Here is a 26851-nt window from a genome sequence, read left to right as displayed (position 1 = left end):
TACAAAGAAGTGCAATTATAAACATATGCACAATTTAATGTGGTGGGTTTCTCTCTTTATCAGAGAGAGGGAGAAAAAGAAAAAGAGAGAGAGGGAGAGGGATAGAGAGATTATTTAATCATTTAAACCCAAGACAAATAATCCAAATTGGTTTGTGTAGTTCTAATAATTGAGAAGTGTAGGAATAGCTGATTTGTGTAAGAGCACATTAATGAAACTGCCTGAATGGTGGCCCTAAAACAACCTTTCATTGAGTACATCATTTTGCTTTTAAATGTTGGGAGCTTTCTTTTATGTAGACCCAGTGATCAAACCGAACCAAAATAACACCTTAGCAAAACACTTTTAGGCTCTTTCATATAGTACAGTCTGATGTACAGTGCATAGTAAAAGCCCGCTGATTAAAACCATTCAGTCCCTTCAAATACACAAAGGCAGGCGGCTCTACTGGCAAGCGGCTAATCTAGGGGGGCTCACACGTGCTCCGGATTCAGAGCAGCAGAGAGCCACTGCAGGCAAGAGAGAAAAGCCATGCCCCCCCCCCCATCTCCATCCTGCTCTCTGGCAGCTGACTCATCACAGTCACACTGACGAACATGCAGCTGGAACTTATAGAAGTATCCTCATATAAACATATTGCTTAGTGACTGATGGAAGCCTGAACTGGACAAAAAACCAAAATTACACAGCAAGGACAAACTCCCCCAGCCTATTCTAGAATGTCCGGCAGTGTTGACTCGAATAACGTCAGCGTGCCCAGTATGAGTATAGATGGACCACAGGCTTAAAATGTGAAATATATGTATTTTCTACATACTTATGGACTTTGGATATGCATAACAGAACCTGAGTTGTTTCTTAGAGTCCAAACACTGTGTGGGGGGATGTTTGAGGATGATAAATCATTGTTGAGGCTGTGCAGAATTATTACTTTGCACTTTGAGTGCCCAGCAAAATATGTAGAAAACATACTTGAACATACAAAGGACATACTTAGTCCCCCATCAGTACCTTGGAGTAAAAAATAATAATTCGAAAGTTATTTTGTAAAATTGTATTGAAGTATGTGCATTATCATCTTCTCCCCTTTTCTGTACTAGAACATAGTACTGGAGGAAAAGTGTTCATGTATATGGTGCTTTAATGCAGTATCTGTTTCATTCATATACATGAACATATACAATAAGAATGCTGCCCCCTCCATCAATGCAGAACAGCAAAGGGAAGAAAAATGACTCAGAATAACAGAATATCAGTCAGTAGCGTCTGGAGACTGCAGGAAAATCCAACTAAAATATTAATGTGAAAATGAAATATTGAGTCCCTCTTTAGTGAAAAGTTTTACTGAGTGCTTTGCCTCTTCTACAGAGGAACATTCGCCACTTAATGATACACTATCTGCACACCACAGGATCCTCAGAGAGAGTAGGAATTGTGTCATGCTCTCCGCACTGTACACTTACACACAGTCACAAAAGCAATCAGAGCAGTATACAACAAATCTACAAAAGTATTGTGTACATGTAAAACCACGAGGCTCAAATAACTACCCAACTCCGCTATTTACACCGGAAATATTATTATTACAAACATGATTATTGATTTAAAGCAGCAGTGAGCAGCCATATCTCTGGAGTTCTATGTTCTTGTGGTATCACTTCCAATGAAAATATAGTAGCAAATCAGAGACTTCTGAAGACAATGTGGATGGTTGTAAAGAACTGGGGTTGGAACTAAATTCTGCGTGTTGTTAGATCATCAGCAGCATGGTTGGTGGCTACTGATATAAAGAATAGTTCCACTTACTGCATCCAATCAGTAGCAGTGCTGGTCATATTAATGGGAGCTAGGCTTATCTTTGCACGGCTGCTTCAACACATGTAATTCCTGGTGCTAAGAGCTATGAGTGGGAGGCAGAACAACATGCATTTATGTCTAGAAATGCTTTAAATTAAACTCTGATGATATGCGCATGCACATGCACAGGCATGCTGTAACAGTCACTGGACACAGGCGTGCTGTAATAGTCACTGGACACAGGCGTGGTGTAACAGTCACTGGACACAGGCGTGCTGTAACAGTCACTGGACACAGGCGTGGTGTAACAGTCACTGGACACAGGTGTGCTTTAACAGTCACTGGACACTGGTGTGCTGTAACAGTCACTGGACACAGGCGTGCTGTAACAGTCACTGGACACAGGCGTGCTGTAACAGTCACTATAGACAGACATGCTGTAACAGTCACTGGACACAGGCTGTAACTGTCTAAATCGGTAGCCATGCTCCGCCCACTAGCTTTTATCTCACCTGGCAAATGAGCCAAATAAAATGAATTGAGGTTGACGGGTCCCTCTGCCGACTGACAGGCCGGCGTAATTGAAGCTATCAATCAGATATCTGCTCTGTGTTAGAGCAGTGCACATCATACACAAACACACACACACACACACACACACACACACACACACCCAAGTAATCTCTTCATCAGTCATCAGCAGGTCCTCTTTATGCCCTTTACCCATAGGCACACCCATCTATTTTGATCATGGAGTATGGAATCAAGAACAGGCAGTGCCATATCCTGTGCTCAGCACCGCACGTCCAAATCTCAGTGCATGTCCATTAAAGCATTGCAAGAACAGGAGAAAAACAAAAGCAAGAATGCTTTTCACTCACTGGAGGCAAAAGGGTTAACCCTATTACAACAAACCAATCAGGACTGAGAGTAGGACTGCAAAACCTCTGCAGTGAGAGAGGGAGAACGAGAGAGAGAGGAAGGGGGGGAGAGAAAGAGAGAGGGGAGGGAGGGAGAGAAAGAGAGAGAAGGAGGGATCGAGAGATAGCGAGAGGAGGGAGGGAGAGAGAAGGGGAAAAGAGAGAGAGAAAGAGGGAGGGAGAGAGTGAGTAGGAGTGGGGATGAGATGAGAGAGTGCAACAGCATACCGGGGTAGATGAGCCAAGCTCACGCATACATTGACACACACCACAGAGTGGAGAGCGAGACGGAGAGAAGAGAGTGTGTGACTGTGTATGTGTGTGTGTATGTGTGTGTGAGAGAGCGAGAGAGAGAGAAAACAGAAAAAGACACATGAAAGTGTGAACTGCTTAAATTTGTCTGTGTATTCTCATTCTTTCAGCACTCTTGACAGTTCACGTGGATAAGAAAAGGAGTCTGACTGTTTACACCTCTGTTTAATGCTCCTCTTCAGGGCAACTGTGGAAACCTCAGGGAATTCTGGGAATTACTGTACCGAAACCCTCAAGGAGCTTATCAATATGTAGTCTCTGACATAATTATTTTTAGATTATCTGGGATCTGTTGGGAGATGTTGGTGAAACGAGTACATGCTGGAACTCTCTAGCCATAGAGGTAAGTTGGTGACATCAACAACCTTGGCTATTAAGCATTTGTTGTGATAACCAGTCATATCTTAGAAAGTCACTTGTTTTGTTACATGCTGTGTATTGACATATTTAGCTGGTGTTTGAGAAAGCAAAGCTCAGGAGTTCCGGTTCCCATGGATACACCAGCTCTCTTTCAAAGAGACAAAAAAACCCTCATATATGCAACAGTAGTCATTACCAGCTGCAAGCTGTTTGCTTGAATCTTATGTGTATTTTTTTTTTTGGTGAGATGCTAAGCCTGTTCTATGCTAGAAGCAGATCTTTATCAGCTCCAACTACAGCAGTCCACATTTTAAGATAACCAGTCTTTTGCTTTAAATTGGATTGATTATGCTCAGCTTCCAACTGCGTTTCCTCTGGTCAAAGAGAGCTGGGCTGTAGTATTTGGGGCAAACTCTCTGATCACACTTGCCCTTTCGTGGCATCATTTCTGAGACGCAACCACAAAATCTACTCCCCTAAAATAACCCATATTTGCTAGTGATCGAAAATGTCACGCTGAGATCCAAAAATCTGAAAGTTTGCTTAGTGAGATGGATATTGTTTCACATTGCATATACCTTCCCTAAAAAGGACTGGGGTTGGAAGGTGTGCAGCTTGTACAGTAGATGCAGCCTTCTGCTCCTTATCTGCTGCAGCTCCCAGCTGTCCCTTGTCTTACCTTAACACAGACCATAATTAAATCCAGGGGTGATGCGCTTCTTCCGTCTGCAGCAGGGAGCATGTCCAGGTAGTGCACTCCAGCTCTTGCATGTTGACTGGTGACAAGCTCAACACAGGTGGCTCTGCTCATCAAGACTCTTCTGCTTTGTCTTACTCTGTCAGGGTGCCGGGGGAATGGAGCCGAGGGGGAACGATCTTTTTGAAGCGGTTTGCAGTCCGTACAAGAACTGTTCCAGTCCTTCATGGAGTCTCACCAAGGCAAGACCCATGGCTAATGAACTCTTCCCCTACTCTCTGAATAGGGCAACCAGCCTTTGAACAGAGCTACTGAAACCAGACTATTCACACGCTACCATATTCATGAGAAAGTGGAACGGATTCGCAAAACAAACGATTACACACCCATTTCTGGTTCATCTTGGATTTACAATTCACCAATGAAATGACAAAATTGGAATCTAAGGGTCACTACTAACAAGACGTCTGAAAGTCACCTTTCCACAGCGACGTAACTGCACAACACTGCTGAACGCACAGTTAAGGCATCTTTGTTTCCTTGGCGGATGTGTATGCATATCAAAAATGGCAAATCAATGATCCTGGTCCATAAAATCTTAATTATGGGAAAACAGTGCATCTGACAGAAGGCACCTTGGGATGGAGCACGGTTATTTAAGATCGGAGACTGGCTACATCTGAAATGTTAAACGAAGTTGCTATTTTAAATTCAACTTTGAATTTCTAAAGTTTTTTTGCTCTGGATGATCCACATGAATTGCTTTCTTAATTTTCTCCCTTGTCCAGTTCTGTCACAGGCTTGTCCCAGTTTTAACTATAGGTTTATAAGCAGGAGAAAATAGTCCAGCATTATTCATGACCCACTCAACCTCTGGTCTGTCAGAAACCTGAGAGGTGGTTAGATTGAAACTAGCTTCTTCATGGTTTAACCAGGACATGGTAGTAGGCCAAGAGTTACGTTGAGTTTGAGAAAACAGAAGAGGTTTTGAGGACTTGGAGGTGAGAATTCTCTGCTGGATTACAAGGATTACAAGGCACAAAACACATCCTTCCAAAGCCATGCTTGGGTTTGACAGTCATCTTGGATTGTTCCCAGACTGTTCTGGGCCAACCACAGACTACAGAGACTGAGAGAGCCAGAGCTCAGGTCTGGGGTAAGTTCTTCTGAAAAGTATTACTTTTAAGAGTGACACTGAAGTTACATATATATGGGCATCATATTCAGCATTCTCATATTTTGATATTCAGGACATTTTAGCATCAAAAAGCATTATCCTTAGCTATTGTTTTACAGACTGGGTGTCCCAGAACTACTGTACATGTTATAATCCCACAATTCCCCAGGCCTTTCTCGTCTGTTTTAATGTCACCTGGAGTGCTACATGGCCATCACTGCCCATACTGTGACCTTGAAACAGCTTTACATCATGCATGCTGTCTTCATACCCCACCCCCACCTCTGTGCTCTCAGTATCCTTCTTTGGATGAAAACCAGAATGCCAAGTACTTTATTGTGAGCACAGTCACAATACAAAATAGGCGCAATGCGTATCCAAAATATAACTTCATAATGTACTGTGGGAAAATCAAGAGGCCATCACATAATAGTAATGGATGGTTTGAAGAAACGTCCCAAGAAATGTAATGAAGTTAATTTCTCAGATTAGCTGCACTGCACAGTGGACATACTGGGAAAACACTCTCTAAGGTCTGGGACTGGTCAACATCAGTGGTCAACATGTGTCTTTGTAGCTCTTCATTTTTCTAAGGTAGCTTTTCAACTGCCCCCTTCCCAAGTCTGTTTTCTGTGAAACTTGTCATTGTTTTCCCACAAAAGTAACACTGTTCCTTTTCGCTCTCTTTTTTCCCCTCAATTGTTTTATTAATAAATCTGAAAAACATAAATAAAATATCAAATACCCGATTTCATGGATGTCTCCCAAGCAAGGGATCACGTGGTATTGGGGAAATCGACTAAAGAAATGACTGGGGAGCTTATCTGCTGCCTACACCTGCAATATTTGTAGTCTCATATGTAATATGATAAATGTATTTGGATTTATAAAAGTGACTGTCCAACAGAATTACATTTTTCTCATATCCAGTCACTTTATGGTCACAGTCTCTTTATTTGTTAACACTGTCACCCTCAAACATTGTTTCATGGTACTCTACATTTGAGAATTCAATATTTACCAGATTTTCCTGACTCTCATTTGCATCTCTGATTCTGCTTCCATCTCCCTGACTGTGTAGGATAATGCATAAGCCTATCCCTTCAGCACAGGAAGAAAAAGGCACCATGAGCAACGTCACAGTCCTGGACATCACCGAGTCCGCAAGCCCCGCCATGACGGCGTCCGAGCCGCACCCGTACCCCCTAAGCTTCCAGGTCTCACTGACCGGCTTCCTCATGCTGGAGATCGTGCTGGGCTTGAGCAGCAATCTGACCGTGCTCGCCCTCTACTGCATGAAGTCCAACTTGGTCAGCTCGGTCAGCAACATCGTCACCATGAACCTGCACGTGCTGGATGTGCTGGTGTGCGTGTGCTGCATCCCGCTCACCATCGTTGTGCTCCTGCTCTCACTGCAGGGCGACACCGTGCTGGTCTGCTGTTTTCACGAGGCCTGCGTGTCCTTCGCCAGTGTGGCCACCGCAGCCAACGTGCTGGCCATCACACTGGACCGCTATGACATTTCTGTCAAGCCGGCCAACCGTGTGTTGACCATGGGCCGGGCAGTGGCCCTGCTGGGGGGCATCTGGGTACTCTCCTTCCTCAGCTTTCTGGTGCCCTTCATCGAGGTGGGTTTCTTAGGACCCGAGGCAACCAAAGCCAACCAGACCGTCGTGGTGCACGTCAACGAGTACTACACCGAGCTGGGCCTCTACTACCACCTGGTGGCGCAGATCCCCATCTTCTGCTTCACCGCCGTGGTCATGCTGGTCACCTATTCCAAGATCCTGCAGGCCCTCAACATCCGGATCGGCACGCGCTTCCATGCCTCACAGAAGAAGAAGAAGAAGAAGACACGGTGGAAGAAGAACATCTCACTGATGTCCTCCTCACAGCAGCAGCTGCCCGAGGTCACGGACGGCTCCCAGAGCAGCGGGGGGCAGCGGGGGGTCGGCGGGGGCGCCACGCTGGGCATGCGCACCTCCGTCTCGGTGATCATCGCCTTGCGGCGCGCTGTCAAGCGGCACCGCGAGCGGCGAGAGCGCCAGAAGCGCGTCTTCCGCATGTCCCTGCTCATCATCTCTACGTTTCTGCTGTGTTGGACACCCATAACCGTGCTCAACAGCGTTATCCTCAGCACGGGTCCCAGTGACCTCACCGTCAAGCTGCGCCTGGGCCTCCTGGTCATGGCCTATGGGACGACGGTCTTCCATCCGCTGCTCTACGCCTTCACACGGCAGAAGTTCCAGAAAGTTCTAAAGAGCAAGATGAAGAAGCGGGTGGTGTCTATTATTGAGGCGGACCCGCTGCCCACCAATTCGGTCATAAAGAACTCATGGATTGATCCAAAGAGAAATAAAAAAGTGACCTTTGAGGATCACGAGGCCAGACAAAAGTGTTTGTCCTCGGAAGATGTTGACTAATGAGTTAATCTTGCAGTCGCAAGATTGTATCTTCAAATCTGCTATTTGGTCACAGAGGGAAAAGACTGAATTAAGGGTGTGATTTAGACAAAAGTATATTAGATGTGCACATATTGTTCAGTATCAGTTTATTACTATTTATATGAACATCAGATTTAGTACAATAGGATGACATTCACTGTGCTGTAGAAAACAAAACAAACATAAAAAGACACCCTGCATGTTTTTGTAACACTGTAAATATGTCATTATTCCAGATGTACATATACTCTATATGAAACTGTATGTGCTGATATAGAATCCATAGTCAATAGTATATATAAATGTATTTGTAATAAATTAGGGAAAAATGTCTCTGGAGCTCAACACACATAAATTTGCTCATCTGTCCACCACCTTGCCGCGCCCCACCCCACCCTAAGTCAAGCGCTCAGCATGTTATGGGATTACAATATTCATAATGATACAGTGTACAAAGCTTGAAGATGAGCAGACTGGCATGAAGCCTATCGGCCTCTGTGAGCAAAAACTAAACCGCAAAATGCTAGTCACCTCTTGCTCCACAGGGTTATCCATTGTGCTCACTACTTGATTCAAAAACATTATGGTATTCATTATGTAAACTTGTGATTCCTTTTTGCTGATGAAGGGTATCTGAGTCCAGTAAAATGTCTTAATTTAGGCTAACCCCCCAAATCAATATAACAGTAAGACATGCGACATTGGCTTGTCCTGTGTTTGCTCTAAGGGACATTGTTGTTGCATCAATCAGGAAATATCAATGCTTGCACAGGGGACAGAGGCCTACGCCTGGTGGCGCGGTCCAAACAACAGCAGCGTTAATTACAGGAAAGAAAAAAGCAATAATCAATACAATCCTGACTGTCAACATCAGCTCTGTACAAGATTCTGCCCTGTCATTTTAGCACAAACAAACAGGGACAGCGAGACAAATGAGGGGGTCCCTTTGCACTGCCGCAGGAGGGCCCATTTCCTATTTGGAGCGCAGCTGTTTTACGTGCTGGCGCTGCACACCCAATAAAATGCCTGAGCTCCTCATCTGCTCAAGGTCATTCCTATTTTGACAGCACTTGGAAAAAATAATAATAAGATGCAATCTGCCCAGCAGGGCCTGGGTTGACTTTCATAATGTTTTGTTTTCCAGAGCAATCAAAAAGGTCATTAGCACATGAAGTCAGCACCCTACCTATTGTTTACTGAGATTAGTACTAAAATGTCAGACTCAGCTGCCATATTTAGCTTAAGAGGGGAAGGATCCAAAGAGATTAAACATATTTTGTTGTGCTTGGTTTGCAAAGGCAAGCATGCATGTATAAAACAGAACGATAAAGAAATACAGAGAGAGGGAATATGATTGTTTTGCCATGTGACACTGTGTGTGTGTGTGTGTGTGTGTGTGTGTGTGTGTGTGTGTGTGTGTGTGTGTGTGTGTGTGCAAGTATGTGTTTGTGTGCGCTCGTATGTGTGTGCATGCATGTTCGTGCGCATGCATGTGTGTGTGCGTATGTATGTGTGTCTGTGTGCATGCGCGTGCGCGCGTGTGTGTGTGTGTGTGTGTGTGTGTGTGTGTGTGTGTGTGTGTTCATGCATCTGACAGCTTTATCAAAAGGTGACAGAGTGTTACAAAGAGTGAGCAGAGTGGGGCAGTGCCCTAAAGCTTTCTGTGCCTCACCAGGCAGACACATCCCCCTCTTTCTCTCTCTACCCCAGCCCTACCTCCTCCCTTCATATTCTAAACCCACAATGGACGGCTTCTGCTGGAGCCCTGATTGGAAATGCAAGCAAGAAGCTGCTCAAGTAATCCAGAAGTGATTAAGTATCCAGATAAGACAGAGCACTCGCCAGAGGACAGTCACAAAGAAAAATCCTAAAACCAAAGCGCACCCTGGTGGACAAATGTTGCGGGTCATTTAGTTTGAAATTAGTCGTGTTATTGGTACACAACTGTACATCACAATCTAAAATATAGGTCATCAGCACAAAACACACACGCTTTTTCTTTTTGGAAATGGGAAAAAAAATCCTGAAGGATAGAAAATACAAGAAGAAAATACAATTTTTTTCATTTAAATGAATTTGTTCTGTCGTTGTCCTCTGCATCCAAAATATCCCTCAGCTCCAAATAGGCTTCTAGCCAAACATTTCAGCTGTGCGATGAGTTGAAACAAAGCACAGTGATTCTTCATTTTCTCTAACTGTGATAGTAGTTTAAGTGTCACTGCAGATTTGAAGGTGAAAATTATGCATCTAAAGTGTTAGTGTGCTAATGGTAGCGGGCTCACCTGCAACAAATGTTGCTCTAAAATGGAAATAATTTCTAAACCCAACACTTATTGTCACTAATAAGACTGGTCTTATACTACTGCAGTGACTTGCTTGTAATGTTCTTCTCCTTTTTGCTGGTGTGGTTTTTAATGCAGTGTGTTCTGATGAACCAGGGAATAGATTTAACCACCTGTGTTTGGTCTCTTATTCTGAGGAGGAGAAAATACATCTAGAATATGACTCATTAATCATTTCAGTAAACACAGATGGCAATTTAAAAGAATGGGATATTCGCCCCCTTGTACTGACCCTCACATTATTTGATGATATATCCAGAGCCTTAATGGTAAAACACTGACACCAAAATAGGGAAAAGACCAACACAATATGTTGGTTAGTATTTTGTGATAACCTAAAAAAAACCTCTGACCTAATTAACAGGATTTAATAAATGGAAAAATAGTGAAATAGCGCAGAATAGCGAAAATGTCCTGTTTAAGCCACCTCTATCCAAACTGACCAGAATGTAAAGGTGTGTACCTGGATGTACTCGTTTAGCACACACTATATGCACAGCAAGGCAATAGTGGAACAAGTCAGACTCGGGAATGCACCCTCGCTGTAACATTTCACAATCTCTCTCTGAACAAAACCAGCTTCCTCTGGTATCTCCTAAAGAGGGAGACATAGTGAGAATGAAAACCAGTTCTGCAATTAACAGCCTCCCAACACATTCAGGAGCTATAGTTTTCAGTTTAGATTCTGTATGCACAGCCAGCATGCAAAACCAATGCACACATCCTACACGCCTTCCGCTCTGTTTATACTTTCCCCAGACCAGGGCCAGAGGACATTTTATTACGTGCGCCAGAACGACACCAACAGTTTTTTTTATTCTATTCTAAGTTCTCTCAATTGTAATGAAGATGTCAGTGTGACTTTTCACCACTGTTATTGCAGTGATGTAATGGTGCTGACATTCACTGGACACTAAAGTTCAGATGTGATTGACACTTTGTAAAGGAATATGCTATTTTGGGCCAAGAACTCACGCTGCGGCCCACTCACGTGGAGCCACAGTGTGTGTGTGTCCCAAACCCTTTCTGAAGCACTCTGCTGTGACTCAATCCACGTGACATGGGAGAAAGAGAAAGAGAAAATATATAAAGGCATCACCATATTAATTGTCAATTTCCCAAATGCACTGAGGAGATGCCTGTTCTGGAAATAAAATTAGCTTTATTGTGGCCATGGTGTATTGTGTGCTAGACTTATGCTATTTCTTACATTCTCTTCCATGAGGGCTTGGAAATGTGCTCTCTATAGAAGGAGTATTGCATTTCCAACTCTCTGTTCTTCTCGCTCAGCTTATACATCAGTTTCAGGAGCACGGAGAGACGAGCTGCACACAGAGTCTTGATGCACGGATCTCTGCAGCTTGTGCAATCACCCTACTAAAACCACCCGAGTAACGATCCAGCTTAAGGGTATGCAGTCATCAAGACTGAGCGATGCACCCACTCAAATCCTCCGTCAGCTGACATGTAATGCTAATATTTTACCTGTGATCTGCAGAGAACCTGGGCAGAGCAGGAGAGACCCACAGACAGACTTTAGGAAGAGCGTGGAATAGGCGTGTGCAGGGGCCATCGCTCCTCTCCACCGTGCTGACCTTTGTCTCTATCCACTGCTACAAAGGAGCCCAACATAGGGAAAGAGAATAAAGAAGAAGAAATCAAGAGATCTCAATCAGGCTAGCTGCTACAGCGCTGATGTAGTCCAGTTCTCCAAACATGTTATTGTAAATGAAAGATATCATGTATTTTACAGTAGAAACAAAGTTTGCTTTTAATTGAATAAAAATGGGTTAGTGTGACATTTGGCAGGTTTAGCAAAGCTTAATTACATAAGGAAATAGTTTTAAAGGCAAACCTCACATCCCCAAACATTCTGACTCACAAAAAGCTGAAAGGGTGATACTGTTAAAATGCAGAATAAATATACACACATTATATGTTTAAGTGCATGAACATATGAGTACACTGGTTCACTGAAGTGTGCATACACTTCACTCACCCCTCCACACATACAGAAATACACACACACACTTACTGTGCAGGAGGGTATATTTTACGTAATACTGGGATATTTGCCCTGAGTTTTCATATGCCCCTTCACAATAGTGCCATTGAGAGACTGCTGAAGGGCAGTCGGCTGTTCTTCTAGAACTTTCTGAACCTTTGCCTGGAGCTGAGGATGAGCTTTGTCCAGAGCCTTGTCTCCTCCTCCTACCTAAAGCACAGACACGTTTTACATCTTGATGCCCAATCTGTATTTTGTGAAATAAATGCCTAAGGGAAAGAAAATGTAGAAAAAAAATCATCAGAAATATTCGTTGTTGGTAGGATACCATGTTCTTCAGAGCTATGAAAGTCTGATCATTTTCATTTTAAAGCAAAAGTTAGATTTACTTCAGTTTGTTTAGATATTTTTGGTGAATATCATCAGTTTTGCAGAATTGACTTGCACGTTCCAACTAACTACTCAGCATTCAACCTGAAATGCATAAAACATCTGCATGTTTTTTTGATGTTCTAGCAATTCAAACTTCAAGTTTGTGGATGTTATCTATTTATTCCAAGACTTATCATACATCAAGCTACTATGCATAACATTCTGTACACTTCTGTAACTGCAAGTTTTAGTACCACAGTGTTCAACAACATGAAAACACTGAAATTCTACTCTCTCTCTCTCTCTCTCTCTCTCTCTCTCTCTCTATATATATATATATATATATATATATATATATATATATATATATATATATAAAATATGATATATTCAACAATATATATATATATAGATATATATACATACTTAAATATACCTGCCTAGCCAAAAAAAAAGTTCACACACTCTGATATTTCGTTGGACCGCCTTTAGCTTTGATTACAGCAAGCATTCACTGTGGCATCATTTACACAAGCTTCTGCAATGTCAGAACATTTATTTCTGTCCAGAGTTGCATTAATTTTCCCCCAAGATCTGGTATTGATGATGGGTGACACATCCCAAAGATTCTCAGTGGGGTTCAGGTCTGGACTCTCTGTGGTGGCCAATCCATGTGTGAAAATGATGTCTCATGCTCCCTGAACCACTCTTTCACAATTTGAGCCCGATGAATCCTGGCATTGTCATCTTGGAATATGCCCGTGCCATCAGGGAAGAAAAAATCTATTGATGGAATAACCTGGTCATTCAGTATATTCAGGTAGTCAGCTGACCTCATTCTTTGGGCACATAACGTTGCTGAACCTAGACCTGACTAACTGCAGCATCCTCACTAACACCACAGGCTTGTACGGTAGGCACAAGGCAGGATGGCTGCATCACTTCAGCCGTCTCTCTTCTTACCCTGATGCGCCCATCACTCCGGAACAGGGTAAATCTGGACTCATCAGACCACATGACCTTCTTCCACTGCTCCAGAGTCCAATCTTTATGCTCCCTAGCAAATTGAAGCTGTTTTTGCCGGTTAGCCTCAGCTAGCCTCACTGACAAGTGGTTTTCTTAAGGCTACACAGCTGTTTAGTTTCAGTCCCTTGAGTTCCCTTCGCACTGTGGAAATGCTCTCACTTTCACTATTAAACATATCCTGAGTTCTACTGTTGTTTTTCTACGATTTGATTTCACCACACGTTTAAGTGATCACCGATCACGATCATTCGATTTTTTTTACGACTACATTCCTTCCTCGAAGATGATGTTTCCCCAATGTCCTTCCACTTTTTAATAATGCACTGGACAGTTCTTAACCCGACTTTAGTGGTTTCAGCAATCTTCTTAGATTTTTTTCTCTGCTTGATGCATGCCAATAATTTGATCTCTCTCTCTCGCTCGCTCGCTCGCTCGCTCTCTCTCTGAGAGAGAGAGAGAGAGAGAGAGAGAGAGAGAGAGAGAGAGAGAGAGTCTGGACTTTACACTAATGAGAGCTGAGGGGTAAAGATAAATTGGTTACGTCATTACTTCATTTATTTTTAAGGCAAATTGCCCCATTACTGTAGCCAAGATACATTACAAGACTTTACGATATGGACTTCAGAAACTGAGAAACCCATGGGTAAATTATGTATGCTTATGACACAAGCTTTAAATTAGATATACCAATTATTTGGATCAAATTACACTCTTCACCTCATATAAATTCTGTCATGCATGTTGCATCGCATTCGCCTAAATAAAATCTAAACTGAAAACTGGAACTGGCTTAAAATTGTAAGAAAGGAAACTAAACCGTGAAGCAGCCAAGATAAGCAACTCCTACTTGGAAATGGCAGGGCGACTGTAAACTATTGTGTGAAATATGGCTTGTAAAAACCGCGCTCGATCGTGTACGAATCGAAGCAAGTCTTTAAATGTATCATCGATAAGCGCCTCCACTATTAAGATCGGGCAAGTGGAAAAGGCCTGAGTTCCTCCACGACGAGCAGTAATGGGGTGGCTCTACAGAGAGCTCTGCACAGGCAAACGGTGGGAACGAGAAATCACATCCAGTATATTACGGGACAAAATACCACAGCTAGTGATAGCTAAACATTTTTAAAACTAATGTTTAACTAGATTTTTAATGTCCCTTACTTTTACCAGTATATTACTTTTAGGCTAGCTGTTGTATTTTTTATTGTGTGTTTATCTAATCTTTTTGACCTTTTTAAATAATGTTAATGCAGCTCATTTTGTGTCATCGCTTTTATTTGTTGCCCGTTTGTCTTTTTTCTGTTGCTTTATGTTTAGTGTAAAAAACTTTGAACTGCACTGCTGATGTATAAAAGTTGTCAAAGTTTGGTCCTTCACCTTCTGCGTCATCCGACTCAAACGAGGCATTTCTCCAGCTGCTGCTGCGCGTCTCCGTGTTGCTGGAAAAACGGCTGAGAAAAAAAATTCTCTTCAGACTGACTGAAAGCACCAATGGTGAAAGCGCTTATGTCTATTAAATGTTGTAAAACGTTTTCCACACTAAGAGCTTTAAAACACTTTGTTCTTTTATTGACAGCTTAGGTCTGGTTTAAAAATTGTACCAGAATTGTCTCTTATATTACTTTACTAACTGCCTAGTTAGTTTTCAAATTGTCTGGAAACGCATACTGGCAATACAATAGAATGAGACATGCAATAAAGATTAAGAAACATCGCTTTATTATGGCAATAGATAATGGCATAACATTGAGCAACAACCCAAAGGTTGTGGGGAAGTGCATCAGGTGAGACACCAAGGCTTACTAGGTAATGGACATCCTAATACAACTATGTACAAAAATATATACTACATGTCAATCAGTATAAAAAACAAAACAAAACATGGAGGTTAAGTGTTTTGAAATGAGCTTTTCGGCTGCAAAAATTAAATCTTGAATATGTCCATTCAAAATGCAGGTTCACAGCTAAAGGGTGCATAACTTTACTTCTATACAGTATAAGTTGTATTCTAGATAGGGATCAAAGAAGCTAGATGAATATGTAGTCATGTGTATGTTTATAACATTGGCCTGAGTCGTTAATCTTAAATGTGTTACCAGTTTATCATCTCCTATTTAAATGTTTAAATAACCACTGACATTTAGACAAATAACCAATTAGCAAGGGACAAAATTCAAAGAGCAGCCCAGACTAATTAAGGTTGATTGCCATAAACTCTGAAAAAGTTCCCTATAATAAAACTGAATCTGGAAATTTAACCTTCAAGTACCCTCACATACTATTGGCAATAGCACCCATATTTACTTGTGCGAATATCACTTACACACTCTTGGCCCAAATATTAGCAGTTTGCAAAAGTCTGTGGAGTGAGCTTTTAATCAAACATTGAACATTCACACCTTCACAAATAGATAATTTCTAAAGACTTGACCCATTACCTAAACCACAGACATACTTTATTAGCAGTGAAATGTCACTGCAAACATAAACGCACACAAACACGTACACACACCTTAGATGAGGCTTTTTACTCTGTCTTCTTGTCTGGTTTCTCTCCTTTCACTGGAGTGTGGATGCCTGACCAGACCTCTGTGTAGAGTAACGTGCCAAGGAACACCACAGCTGTGCCCACCCAGTGCCAGGCAGTGAAGGGGTTCCGGAAGTACAGAATAGAGATGATGAGACTCAGGAATTTACGCAGCGTAACGACTAGCGTTACGGTGAGGGATGTACACTCTGTGGTCAAAATGAACACCCCTCGAATGCACACATATCTGAGCGGAAGCGTCAAGAGGTACAACAGGTCCCCAAATTATTAAGAGACAAAGCTGGAAAAATGAAAGCATAAAGGAACAATAAAGAACATCATACATTTATGAAGAGCGTAGTGTACAGAGAGCATTGTGTTATTTGTATTATTAGTAGCATCATTATAGATATTGGAAAGTGCTCGTGAAAGGATACTGAGTAATGACATTCATCAGTAAATACAGCCACATCACTGGGACAGACTGACCAATTATGGGGATTTCCACAGGACCTTTAGAAGAAAGTCAGTGCCACAATAAATGTGCATCAGCAATTAGAAGAACGTGTAGTTATTTAAAATGAAACCTCAAAAGCCCAACTTTGTCCCTAGCTTAGTCATGTTCATTTTCACCATTGCCGTATTTCTTCTTTAGTGTCATAGTTGAAGAAGCAGAATGCACCAACGCCAAAGGGAGCACAGCTGGAGAAGACTGCTACCTGATTAAAGGACAAGCTACCTGAGAAGCGCACCACTTGCGAAGTTCTGCCTGTCTGGCCCATTTCCTGCATTTCCCGCTTCAGTATAGAAGAGGAACTATGACTATGACTAATTGTACTCACTTGGCTTCAGAGGCTTAATGAGCTATGGAATCTTTATGTCCAAGGGATAGAGCCAATTGGGAGTCCTCAAGGTTAAGTGCAAAAGAATGGGGAGTCCAACTCACTGCTTTGACTGAAGAGTACCGCATGATTATAGATGCTGGTTGAAAGTAGCACAAATCCTGGCAAAGGCAGACAATGCTAAAAGAAGAAAAGACATTGTACTGAAATCAAAATGACATGGAGAATGTATAAAATCTAGCAACTTCTTACATAGCAGGTAAATTCACTCACATTATAGAAGAGAGCTTCCTTTGAGTGTTTGCCATATTTCTTGTACAAAGTCTCTTGGAAAATCCCCATTCTTGCAGACATTAGCAGGGCAAAGGTCAGCATGGTAATACCTTAAACAGCAGTTTCGGGTGAGTCTCGTGACATGAGCATTTCAAACTAAATAAAAATTCAGCACAAGGGTACAAAATGTAGGAAAAGGCTAAACAAACAACACCAAATGAAATATATTAATTAACAGTAATAGGCCAACCTAAAAGCCAATGTAGAAAGGCATACATTCCTTCTTCTTCTGTACCACCTCTTTCAGCACTCTAAGAATAAAGGGCCAAAATCAACATGGAAAACCATGCGACTTTTCACTGAACATATACCATTAGCAGAAGAAGCTTAATACAAACAAGCATCTTATAATGCGAGTACACATGCTCATCTTTAAGGAAAACTGTTTAGGATACCATTTATGTTAATTAGCGAAGTCTGTGAGAACACTCACCACTTGTTTGGCAGACATGACAGTGCAGATAAAGATGCCTACTGATACGAGAACTATGGAGAGATATTTACTCACTGAATATCTGCAACAGAAAGAAAAACATCCCATTAGTAATAATGTGAAGTACCATCCATTTAACATTCAGTAGCCCTTAAGTGAAGCTTGATATTGGTATGTAAATACACAGTCTGATTGATAAGATCTATCAAAACAGAAAACGAAGACAACACAGATAATATACCGTATAAGATGAGAATATCAATAAGCTATCCATAAAACAAACGACAAATAAATGAAATAGATGAAACAATAAACTGTTGAAAATAGGAAGTGAAACTGAAGTGAATAGTTAGGTAGCATATTTTACCTTTTTTTCAATATGATGATACCCAGTATCATGTTTGCTATTAAAGAGCCCTAGAGAGTAAGACATTTTACATCAGTCACCAAGTGTAATTCATCTTCTGGGGTCTGTCATTATGCCAGCCCACAGAAATCACAGATCTTATAACGTTTTTTGTTTATTTATCCATTTTGTATTTTTGTTATGTGATATCTTTACATTCACCTGACCACCTGGCTAATAAAATACTATTCTACCCTGTCTCTGCTCTAAAAATGTATATACAACATTATAATGTCATTTATAAGAGAAATGTTATTATTGAGTGTTAAGTTTGGTCTGTTAAGTTCTGCAGTTTGGACCCTTAAAGCAAGGTATCAAAAATGCCTTTGCATTTTTGATACTTTGCTTTAAGGGTCCAAAGTGCAGAAGCAAAATAAGCAAATAAGCAAAAAAGGTTTGTACCAAAAGTGTATAATGATCAGAATTACATAGCCAAGAATCTTAAGAATGAAAACGACTGGACTTACAGATCTAAAGATCATGTGCAGTGGCATTGCGATGTTGAAATTGAGGGCACAGTTGTTGATAACACTTACAGTAAAAAACATGGTCACCATTATTACATAGTTACTGCAGAGGATAAAACAGAAGACAAAACTTGTAAAACAACAAGTTAAAATCTAATGTATGAGCAGTACTCTTTCATTCATAAAATCTAATGTATGACCTGCACTCATTCATTAGATAAATATTTACCCACAAAAAACAGTGAGCAGGCATTTGGCTAAACTGCAGATACTGTGCTATGTGTGCAAAAGCCAAGACTCTTTTTGGACTGATACAAACATGGCATTTTTCAGATAGATACCTGAGAGGTATGGCTGGTTTCTTGCGTCCGAAATTCACTTCAAAAATGAACCCCTCAAATGCAATAAAAGCAAACTGGGCAAAAGTGACAATATTTCCACATCCTGGGAAATCCCTGTTAAAGTAATAAAAGAGTTAACTTGTTAGTTACGTTTACATTAATGGCATTTGGCTGACGCTTTTGTCCAAAGCGACTTACAGTTATGACTGAGTACAGCTTGAACGGTTAAGGGTCTTGCTCAGGGGCCCAACAGTGGCAACTTGACAGTGGTGGGGCTTGAACCAGCAACCTTTCCGAGTACAAGTCAAGTACCTTAATATATAGCCATTAGCTATCTACCCACCTAACACCGAATGTGATAACTACATGCTGTGCTACCAAACACAGTAGTTAAGAGTGTAACAAGGGTATTATTAACGACGGCAGGAGGGAGGATAAGGCTGTTTAACCAGGGCTAGTTGGAGAAGTGGTACTCACCTTACCAAAAGTTCCAAGAACACCACATTGCTACAGCACCCAACAAACACCAGAGTGACTGCAAAAACCGTGTTCATCTTCACGGGCCTTAAAGAATATCTCTGTACAGGCAAAAAAAAAAAAATTGTCTAGGATTATATTACGTTGGCATACTGCATACAAACGTGCAATTCTGTCAATGAAGGCAAACTGTTCAATGAACTCGTACGCCGACTTCGGTTTGTAGAGTGTTATGGGTGTTGTAGTCTTTTAAATGTACTTTAACAGATAACTCTCAAGCACGGAAATAATTAAACAATACATTTCCCAGAAAGCAGAACACCACAAATGGTGTATTCTTCTGAGTCAACTCCGCAAACCTATACGCAGAACGCCACAAGTAAATCTAAATTTATCGGCAAATGAACACAACATATTACCATTATATAGATATTTTTAATTCTAAGAACAAAGTGTAAATGTAATTGATGGTTAAATTGTCTAACAGAACATTTATATCGTTTGCGTCGTGTGGGTTGATCGCAGGCGTAAACAGCGAAGAACTCGTCACAGCTGCGTCGCTACGTGTTTCCGGAAGACGTGGCGATCACACACACACACACACACTTACGGTGCGGCGTCTCTACCTGGTCTCTGTTAACGAGGAAACACGTTCAGAGACTTCAAAAATGATATCCCTAACAGATTCACAGAGTGAGTTAAGCGTATTGTGCGTGCCTGGTAGTGATTGATCACTGTGCGAATAGATATTTTGGTGATTAAAGAGTGAAAACGTGGGCAGCGGCAGTTTGAATGAATGAGACATTATAGCGTGGCCTATTCAATGGAAGCCGACTTGCCGTAGATAGCTAGGTTAACCTAGATGCTTTTACCGTTAGTTGACTAGCCAGCTCAATTTAAAACTTTTGTTGTTGTTTTTTTGTTTGTTTTCACATGTTTAGCGTGTGTTACTCTATATATGGAATTGCTCACGAATGAAAATAACGTTAGCTAGCTAAGTGAGATGCTGTCTATGATAAACATGTCTGTGTCTCAACAGAGATCGGAATGGGACTAACGGGCTTCGGCGTGTTTTTTCTTTTCTTTGGGATGGTCCTCTTCTTCGACACAGCTCTTCTGGCCATAGGGAATGTAAGTGTGTGAGGTCTGGACAGAGTTGTCGCAACTCCAGGCAGGATGGTTGTATAGAGCAAGTAGCCTTACCCCTGAATCTAAACTGGAGGCTTTGCAGTACAGTTCCATACAACACTAACTGTGTGTGTGTCCGTTTCCGTCCAGATCTTGTTTGTTGCAGGCCTCTCGTTTGTTATTGGCTTGGAACGTACCTTTAGGTTCTTCTTTCAGCGGCACAAAATGAAAGCGACAGGTTTCTTCTTAGGAGGTGTGTTTGTGGTGTTGATGGGATGGCCCATCATTGGCGTGGTTCTGGAGGTTTACGGGTTCTTTCTGCTTTTCAGGTGGGTTTGATAGTACCTGGTATCAGCAGAATCGCAAACTTGGGTATTGCTGCATAGTAGTTTCACGCTACTGTAAATCATACATTTCTGCAAGTTGACTTTTTTTTTTTTTAATCCAAGCTTCGACGGGTTTAATACACACAGGCCTTGATTCTCATACATAAAATTAAATCGTGATCTTGATAATGTCATTATCTTTTGTGGATCATATTCAGGTATTTTTAACCATGATTAAAGCGGGTCATTTGTAAGCTGGTTGCGGAGTCTGCGCAGTGCTGCTGTTTGTGCACCTGGATGAACCCGTCCTCTCTGTGTAATTCAGGGGCTTCTTCCCAGTGGCGGTGGGCTTTATCAGAAGAATACCTATACTCGGATCTCTGCTTAATCTTCCCGGAATTAGTGGGGTAAGAGTAGTACACGAACATGCTTTTAAAAAAACTTGTGAAAACAGTTAACTGGTTCTTGATTAGTACAAGCTTGAAATGTGCCTCCTCTAATTTATCTACAGTTTTTGAAATATTGCAGCTCTGCATTTGTAGTTTTCAGGTGAATGAAAATACCAAAAGTGATGGTGTGTTTTTATGCTTTCTTCTAGTTGGTGGATAAAATTGGTGAGAGCAACGCCATGGTATAATAATACATAATATACACAAATGCATATAAAACTAGTTTTCTAGGAGTGATTGCCACTTGTCAGTACTACTCATAACTTAATGGTAACACTCTTGGTGAACATCAAAAAAGACAAACTTCTCAACTTTGAGACAAAGGTGGCGACACAAAGAGTTGCCAATTATGAACGCGGTGTTATCAGTGGAGAACTGTTATTCTGGGACACTGATCCACAGCCCAAATTGAGCTTGGTGTAGTCACTACACTGCACACCCCAGTTGGAGAGGTAATGCAGACCTATTAGACCAACAAATGGCATGTTTTGATGGACTATCATGATGCCCACTGACCAGCATCTGAAAGGACTGCTGTGGGGAAGAATGTAGATGTGCTACTTCAGTACCCCTGTCCCTGTTCTGGCTTTTTGTTGTTTACTTTCTGAGCTGTACATGGAGGTCTTTTGTTTCTATCTGAATGTGTTACTGCAACTTATACTTTATAGTGTCAAATGCTTTTTAAAATCTGCTGCGCTGAAGCTGTCGCAAGAGAGCCATGTACTGGGTGAACCACAACTCTCAGCACATCACCTTCTACTTCATTGGCTCAGTGAAGAAATAGTAGCCTTTGTGAAATACACTGTGTAAATATGTATTTTAAATGCATAAGATTGTTGTACGTTTTTACATAGAGAAAGCTATAATTCAATAAAGCTTTCAATGACTGTATATAGACACACTTAAGTCTTTATTTTCCAACATCAACCATTTTGTAGTCAAAAATGCATGTGCACAACAAACATAAGTTCTACAAGTTGATCACATAGCAGCTGACAAGACATTAACATGTCATTGTAGAGTGCAGATTAACTGCACATTATAAGCGTAAAGGAAGAGAAACCTGATCTTGCACTTCTAAGATACTTCATGATTACAGGTGCTGGTACAATCTGACTACATAAATGACTTGGACCTTCAGAGATTTTTTAGATCTCTCTGAATGTTCCACAATGTACCTGCGCTTTTCTTCAGCTGAGACACCTCGTCCTGAGTCAGGGTCATGTTGACCACACTGCCCACTCCACTGTTGTTCAGCACACAGGGCAGGCTCAGGTACACCTCATCGCTAATGCCATACATGCCCTGTTCAACAGCATCAAAGTATGAGTTTTCACTCTAGACATGTGTGCAGAAGCACAAGCAGATGTTAGTTTATTTGATTTATATTTTAATACAGGTCCATTATCTTATGGAGAACGAATAAGTATAAATAAATGCACATATAAAGAAAATATTTTAGTCATTAAAAGGTATGTCTTGAATATATATATCTATGTACATAAATTTCCACACATGGATGTTTATTTGGGCTATCTGCATTTCCACATTTATTCATTTATGTTTTTCCACAGTGCATTTACTTTGTATTTATTTGTGTGTCTAGATGTCAATTGGGTGTGCGGTCTTAACCTCTGTCTAAAGCATGATAGATCAGCTGGGAGAAGAAGTTGTAGCCGATTGCAACTCATTATGGTGAGCTAGCTAAGTCAAACTCATGTTAATTAGGCAGTGGCGTCAAATGGGAGACAAATAGCATAAATTGGCTATTGTATTAGTTCATCTAAAATGTACTAGTGTATATTAATGTTCTAGTGACATTGTAGTGTTAAACACTGTAGATGTATTTAGTTGTATTTTTTATTAAGCATGTGGCTGCAGGTGTGGTTCGCCTGCTGATCACTCCTGCTTTCGCCCGAGGTTAAGACCAACCACCCAATTCAACGCAGACACACAAATACAGGGAGAACAATCTAAAGAAATAGCTAGAATAAATAATGCATGTATGGTAATGTAGAAATAAATTCAAGACATTTAATTATGAGACACGTAAATTATTTATCATGACCAAAATGTATGTATTCATTTGCTTGTTTGTGCTTAAGTCGTTTTTCGTCCTCGGTATTAGAGAAGCCTCTCTGGAAATGTGGGATGGATTATGGAATAGACACTGGAGTGTTAGTTGACTGACCTTCACCATGGTGGAGACCGGGTGCACTCTGCTCATGTTCCTCATGAGGCTCTCTGTCAGGTCCGCTACACTCAGCCCTATAGCCCAGTTAGTGTATCCTTTCAGTTTGATCACCTCATAGGCACTGAAAGCAGAAATGCACACCCATCACAGCTGCTACAGTGCGGCGGTGTATCAGGGCAAAGATGCTCCTGAGGTGAGGTGGCTTCAGACAATCAGAGGACAAACCTGTCAACCACCATCTTGTGAGTCTCCTTCCAACCCTCCTTGTCTTTGTCTTTACCGATGTCTGGGTTCAGTTTCTGTAGGCTGACGCCTGCCACGTTCGCACCACTCCAAATTGGGACTAGCAAAACACATTTTCTCTATGAGTGGGAACGGGCGCACACACACTATGTCCCTTGCCTACTGCCTGTCGTCTGGCCTCCAGTTGTGCATTTAGGGAGTGTTATCAACATTGATCTCAGGCTCATACAGCAATATTAGGTGAGAATTGGAACGGTAACGGTAGGGGTATTTAAGTGTCTGTTTTGAAGCAGGAGGGACTGTTGCCTTACCGCTGGAGTCACCGTGCTCTCCCAGGATCCAGCCGTTGAAGCTGCTGGAATGTATGCCCAGGCGCTCTGCCATCAGGTAGCGGAAACGGGCCGAGTCCAGGTTAGTGCCGCTGCCGATCACACGGTGCTTGGGCAGGCCGCTCAGCTTCCAGGTCACATAGGTCAAAATGTCCACTGTACATGCACACAACTCAGGATTATAGCCTGGATGGGTCATAGGTCCTGCCCTTGTGTCAAGGAATGAGTCCCTTCATGCATTTGTTTGTAAGCGTGTTTGGGTACCTGGGTTGGACACCACGATGAGGATGCAGTTGGGGCTGTATCTGACGATCTGAGGGATAATGTGCCTGAAGATGTTGACGTTTCTCTGCACTAGGTTAAGTCTGCTTTCGCCCTCCTGCTGACGCACACCTGCTGTCACTACCACGATGCGCGAGTTTGCCGTCACTGAGTAATCTGTGGACAGAAGCGAGCGAGGGTAAGGGTCAGATAATAGCTGGTTTCCCATAAGGCACGGTTTTAATTCATGACACAGGCCCAAGCCATAAGCAATATGTATGCACTCGTATTAAAATCCATAGAATTTCATATTAATAGATGTGGTCTCTCACCATTCAGCATGAATTCATGCCACTGAGACTCACATGGCAAAGTGGCAAGAATGTTGGTAATTTGCTCAGATTTTTACCTTTGCCTGAGATTATTTTGGGAGTTTTGATGAAGAGGCTTCCATGCTGCAGGTCCATCATCTCTCCTTTCAGTTTGTCCTCCATCACATCCACCAGGGCCAGCTCATCCGTCAGTTCCTACACAGCCCAGAGAAACAATGAGTTTAAATATTCCCTGTTTTTTTCCTTCATTGATCACGTATTTCACTTTTTGAACCGATTACTTTCTGAATACAGACAAGTTCTGAATATCAAGTATGTGTGTGTACTGTATATAGGACCAGTAATGAGAACTCTAAAAAAAAAAAAACTGATGAGATAAGAGTGCACAAGACTGCAGCACTCCACCAATCTTACCCGTAGCAGGATGCTGACGGCACAGGCCATGCCCACCTGACCCACTCCAATGACCGAGACTTTATTCCTGGGTGGCTCGGCTGGCCCGCTGAAAAGAGGCGTGATGAGCTTGTGCAACACGGATGCCATGTCTAGCACTGCAGAGAAGCACAGCAGAGCTAACGTACACAAACACACAGGGGCCTGCTCTGACCTGCTCTGCTCCACATTCTGTAGCTATATTACTGAGGGAACGTCGAGGACAGACTGATGAAAGCTAAAGTGATTTAGCATGATGGGGAATAGCAGACATGCACTGTAAATATCACCTTCTCCCTGCTGAAAACTCTAGAGGTTGTAACCTTATACAGTCCAACAAAAGACTAGAAGGTATCAGTTATTGTGATTCAAAAACTGATGTGCACATTACACAGAATATAATCTCACCAAAATCATAAACATAACATTTCCACATAAGTAATATACTGAGTGATACTGGCTACTGTATAAAATATTAATAAAGCATACTATATAGACTGTACCTGAGCTCCTATTTTTACATTGATGCACAGTATTGGTCTGTGTAAAAAATCCTCTAAAATGCAATAACAGTCTGCTTTTCGCTTAGCATGTGTTCCAAGTCTCCTTAGATCAAGGTCACATCTATGGCACACACCATGGTCTACATGCTCATGCACACTCTGGGCTTCTCTCCCTCTCCGCACACAAATCAGCTGTTTGATATGGACGCTCGACATCCAGGTTACAGCACAGTAGAAAAATGTATGACATCATAGCACTAACGTAAAAGCCTTGGCACAAACATGCACATTGATTAAACACTTGCCTTGTCTGTAGATGCTTTGTGTTGCCAGGTAAAAGTGCCACCATGAAATTAACATGGCAGTGGAGCTGGGAGGAAAGCAGGTGAGTGCAGTCTTTTGGCAGTAGTGTTGCAATGTTTCAGCGTGGCCACAGAAACATCTAGCCTGTAATCGTCTCGGAGCTGCAGCACAGAAATGAAAGGAGGGCAGTCTCGACAACTACACTCCTCCTCCTTTGATGACTTAAACTGGTGGTTAGCCCTGTCTACAGACAGCTAACAGCCTTACTGTAATTCCCATGACAGCCACTGTTATAACTGCCCTCTCTCACACTTAGAATTAATTACTCAAAACAACCACCAAGGCAAAGAAAAACCCAAATATGTGTTAAACAACAATAAAGATTAGCAGGTTTTAGCAGAAAAGGCTAAATAATCCTATTTGTCATATTTATATGGATACAGACTTTAGAGGGTCCATCCGCTCAGCTAATGTCTCCTCTCAGACACTGAATTTGAAAGTTCAGTTGTGGACTGAAACCTGCAGAAATGCTGGTCACTTTTAGGCAACCAAAACAAGGGAGTGTTTAATCTTTACCACAATTTTACTGCTAGTTTTGGATAGACAGCCAAAGTGAGCCTTGCAGAAATGTCAACACCTCCTGCAGTCATGTCAACCTCAAACATTTTACATCTCTATGTAGACATAAAGTGACATGTGTACTCTCAGATCAGAGATGCAACCCTTTCATGCATGAATTGTACCCAATTGTAAACATGCAAATACATTTCATTCCACCTTCAAAATGAAAAAAAGGAGTGCCCACATTCGGCCTGATCAGCTACATACATAAGCAGAAAGAAAGGCTTGTAACCAAATCCTATACTGTGCAAAACTTAACAAATTTAATGTTTTAAAGCTAATCTAGTTCAACATTAACTGGAAATTCTGACCATCAGTTATATACATTACAATGTAATACATACTTCATGCTTAAATTATACGATATTTTATTTTTATATATATATATATATATATATATATATATATATATATATATATATATATATATATATAACAATTACATACAAAAG

At 41.5% G+C, this 26851-nt stretch overlaps 4 protein-coding genes across 8 annotated transcripts; 2 read left to right on the top strand and 2 right to left on the bottom strand.

Moving 5' to 3' along the window:
• Positions 1-2872: 2872 nt before the first annotated feature.
• On the top strand, positions 2873-9065 carry gpr22b (G protein-coupled receptor 22b). Of its 3 annotated transcripts, none has more exons than XM_027003196.2 (4): positions 2873-2949; positions 3212-3372; positions 4233-5242; positions 6345-9065. In XM_027003196.2, the coding sequence occupies exon 4, from the start codon at positions 6349-6351 to the stop codon at positions 7684-7686; it is 1338 nt and encodes a 445-aa protein (XP_026858997.2). In that variant the 5' UTR covers positions 2873-2949; positions 3212-3372; positions 4233-5242; positions 6345-6348; the 3' UTR covers positions 7687-9065. The 3 variants fall into 3 exon arrangements, with proteins under 3 accessions (XP_026858997.2, XP_026858995.2, XP_026858996.2); XM_027003194.2 differs by having other exon boundaries at positions 2919-2949; positions 3140-3372; XM_027003195.2 differs by having other exon boundaries at positions 2942-3030; positions 3140-3372.
• A 6083-nt stretch (positions 9066-15148) lies between these two features.
• slc35b4 (solute carrier family 35 member B4) lies at positions 15149-19467 on the bottom strand. 2 transcript variants are annotated; one of them, XM_027003251.2, is made up of 10 exons: positions 19279-19467; positions 18802-18915; positions 18461-18563; positions 17955-18004; positions 17588-17669; positions 17345-17405; positions 17095-17204; positions 16926-17001; positions 16417-16492; positions 15149-16226 (listed from the first exon to the last, which is right to left on the bottom strand). In XM_027003251.2, exons 1-10 carry the CDS (start codon positions 19353-19355, stop codon positions 15980-15982), a joined length of 996 nt encoding a protein of 331 aa, XP_026859052.2. In that variant the 5' UTR covers positions 19356-19467; the 3' UTR covers positions 15149-15979. The 2 variants fall into 2 exon arrangements, with proteins under 2 accessions (XP_026859052.2, XP_026859053.2); XM_027003252.2 differs by having other exon boundaries at positions 17663-17669.
• Positions 19468-19865: 398 nt separating this feature from the next.
• On the top strand, positions 19866-22072 carry golt1bb (golgi transport 1Bb). Its single transcript, XM_027003278.2, has 5 exons — positions 19866-19971; positions 20318-20409; positions 20557-20735; positions 21058-21139; positions 21331-22072. The coding sequence occupies exons 1-5, from the start codon at positions 19947-19949 to the stop codon at positions 21367-21369; spliced, it is 417 nt and encodes a 138-aa protein (XP_026859079.1). The 5' UTR covers positions 19866-19946; the 3' UTR covers positions 21370-22072.
• Positions 22073-25983, bottom strand: ldhbb (lactate dehydrogenase Bb). Of its 2 annotated transcripts, none has more exons than XM_027003275.2 (8): positions 25781-25983; positions 24955-25091; positions 24618-24735; positions 24212-24385; positions 23930-24103; positions 23601-23718; positions 23373-23496; positions 22073-22486 (listed from the first exon to the last, which is right to left on the bottom strand). In XM_027003275.2, exons 1-8 carry the CDS (start codon positions 25833-25835, stop codon positions 22319-22321), a joined length of 1068 nt encoding a protein of 355 aa, XP_026859076.2. In that variant the 5' UTR covers positions 25836-25983; the 3' UTR covers positions 22073-22318. The 2 variants fall into 2 exon arrangements, with proteins under 2 accessions (XP_026859076.2, XP_026859077.1); XM_027003276.2 differs by having other exon boundaries at positions 24955-25042.
• Positions 25984-26851: the final 868 nt, after the last annotated feature.

The sequence above is a fragment of the Electrophorus electricus genome, chromosome 2 (genome assembly GCF_013358815.1).
Source record: "Electrophorus electricus isolate fEleEle1 chromosome 2, fEleEle1.pri, whole genome shotgun sequence".
Classification (NCBI taxonomy): domain Eukaryota; kingdom Metazoa; phylum Chordata; class Actinopteri; order Gymnotiformes; family Gymnotidae; genus Electrophorus; species Electrophorus electricus.
Note: the sequence above shows the minus strand (reverse complement) of the source record. Positions and strands in the feature narration are given on the sequence as shown.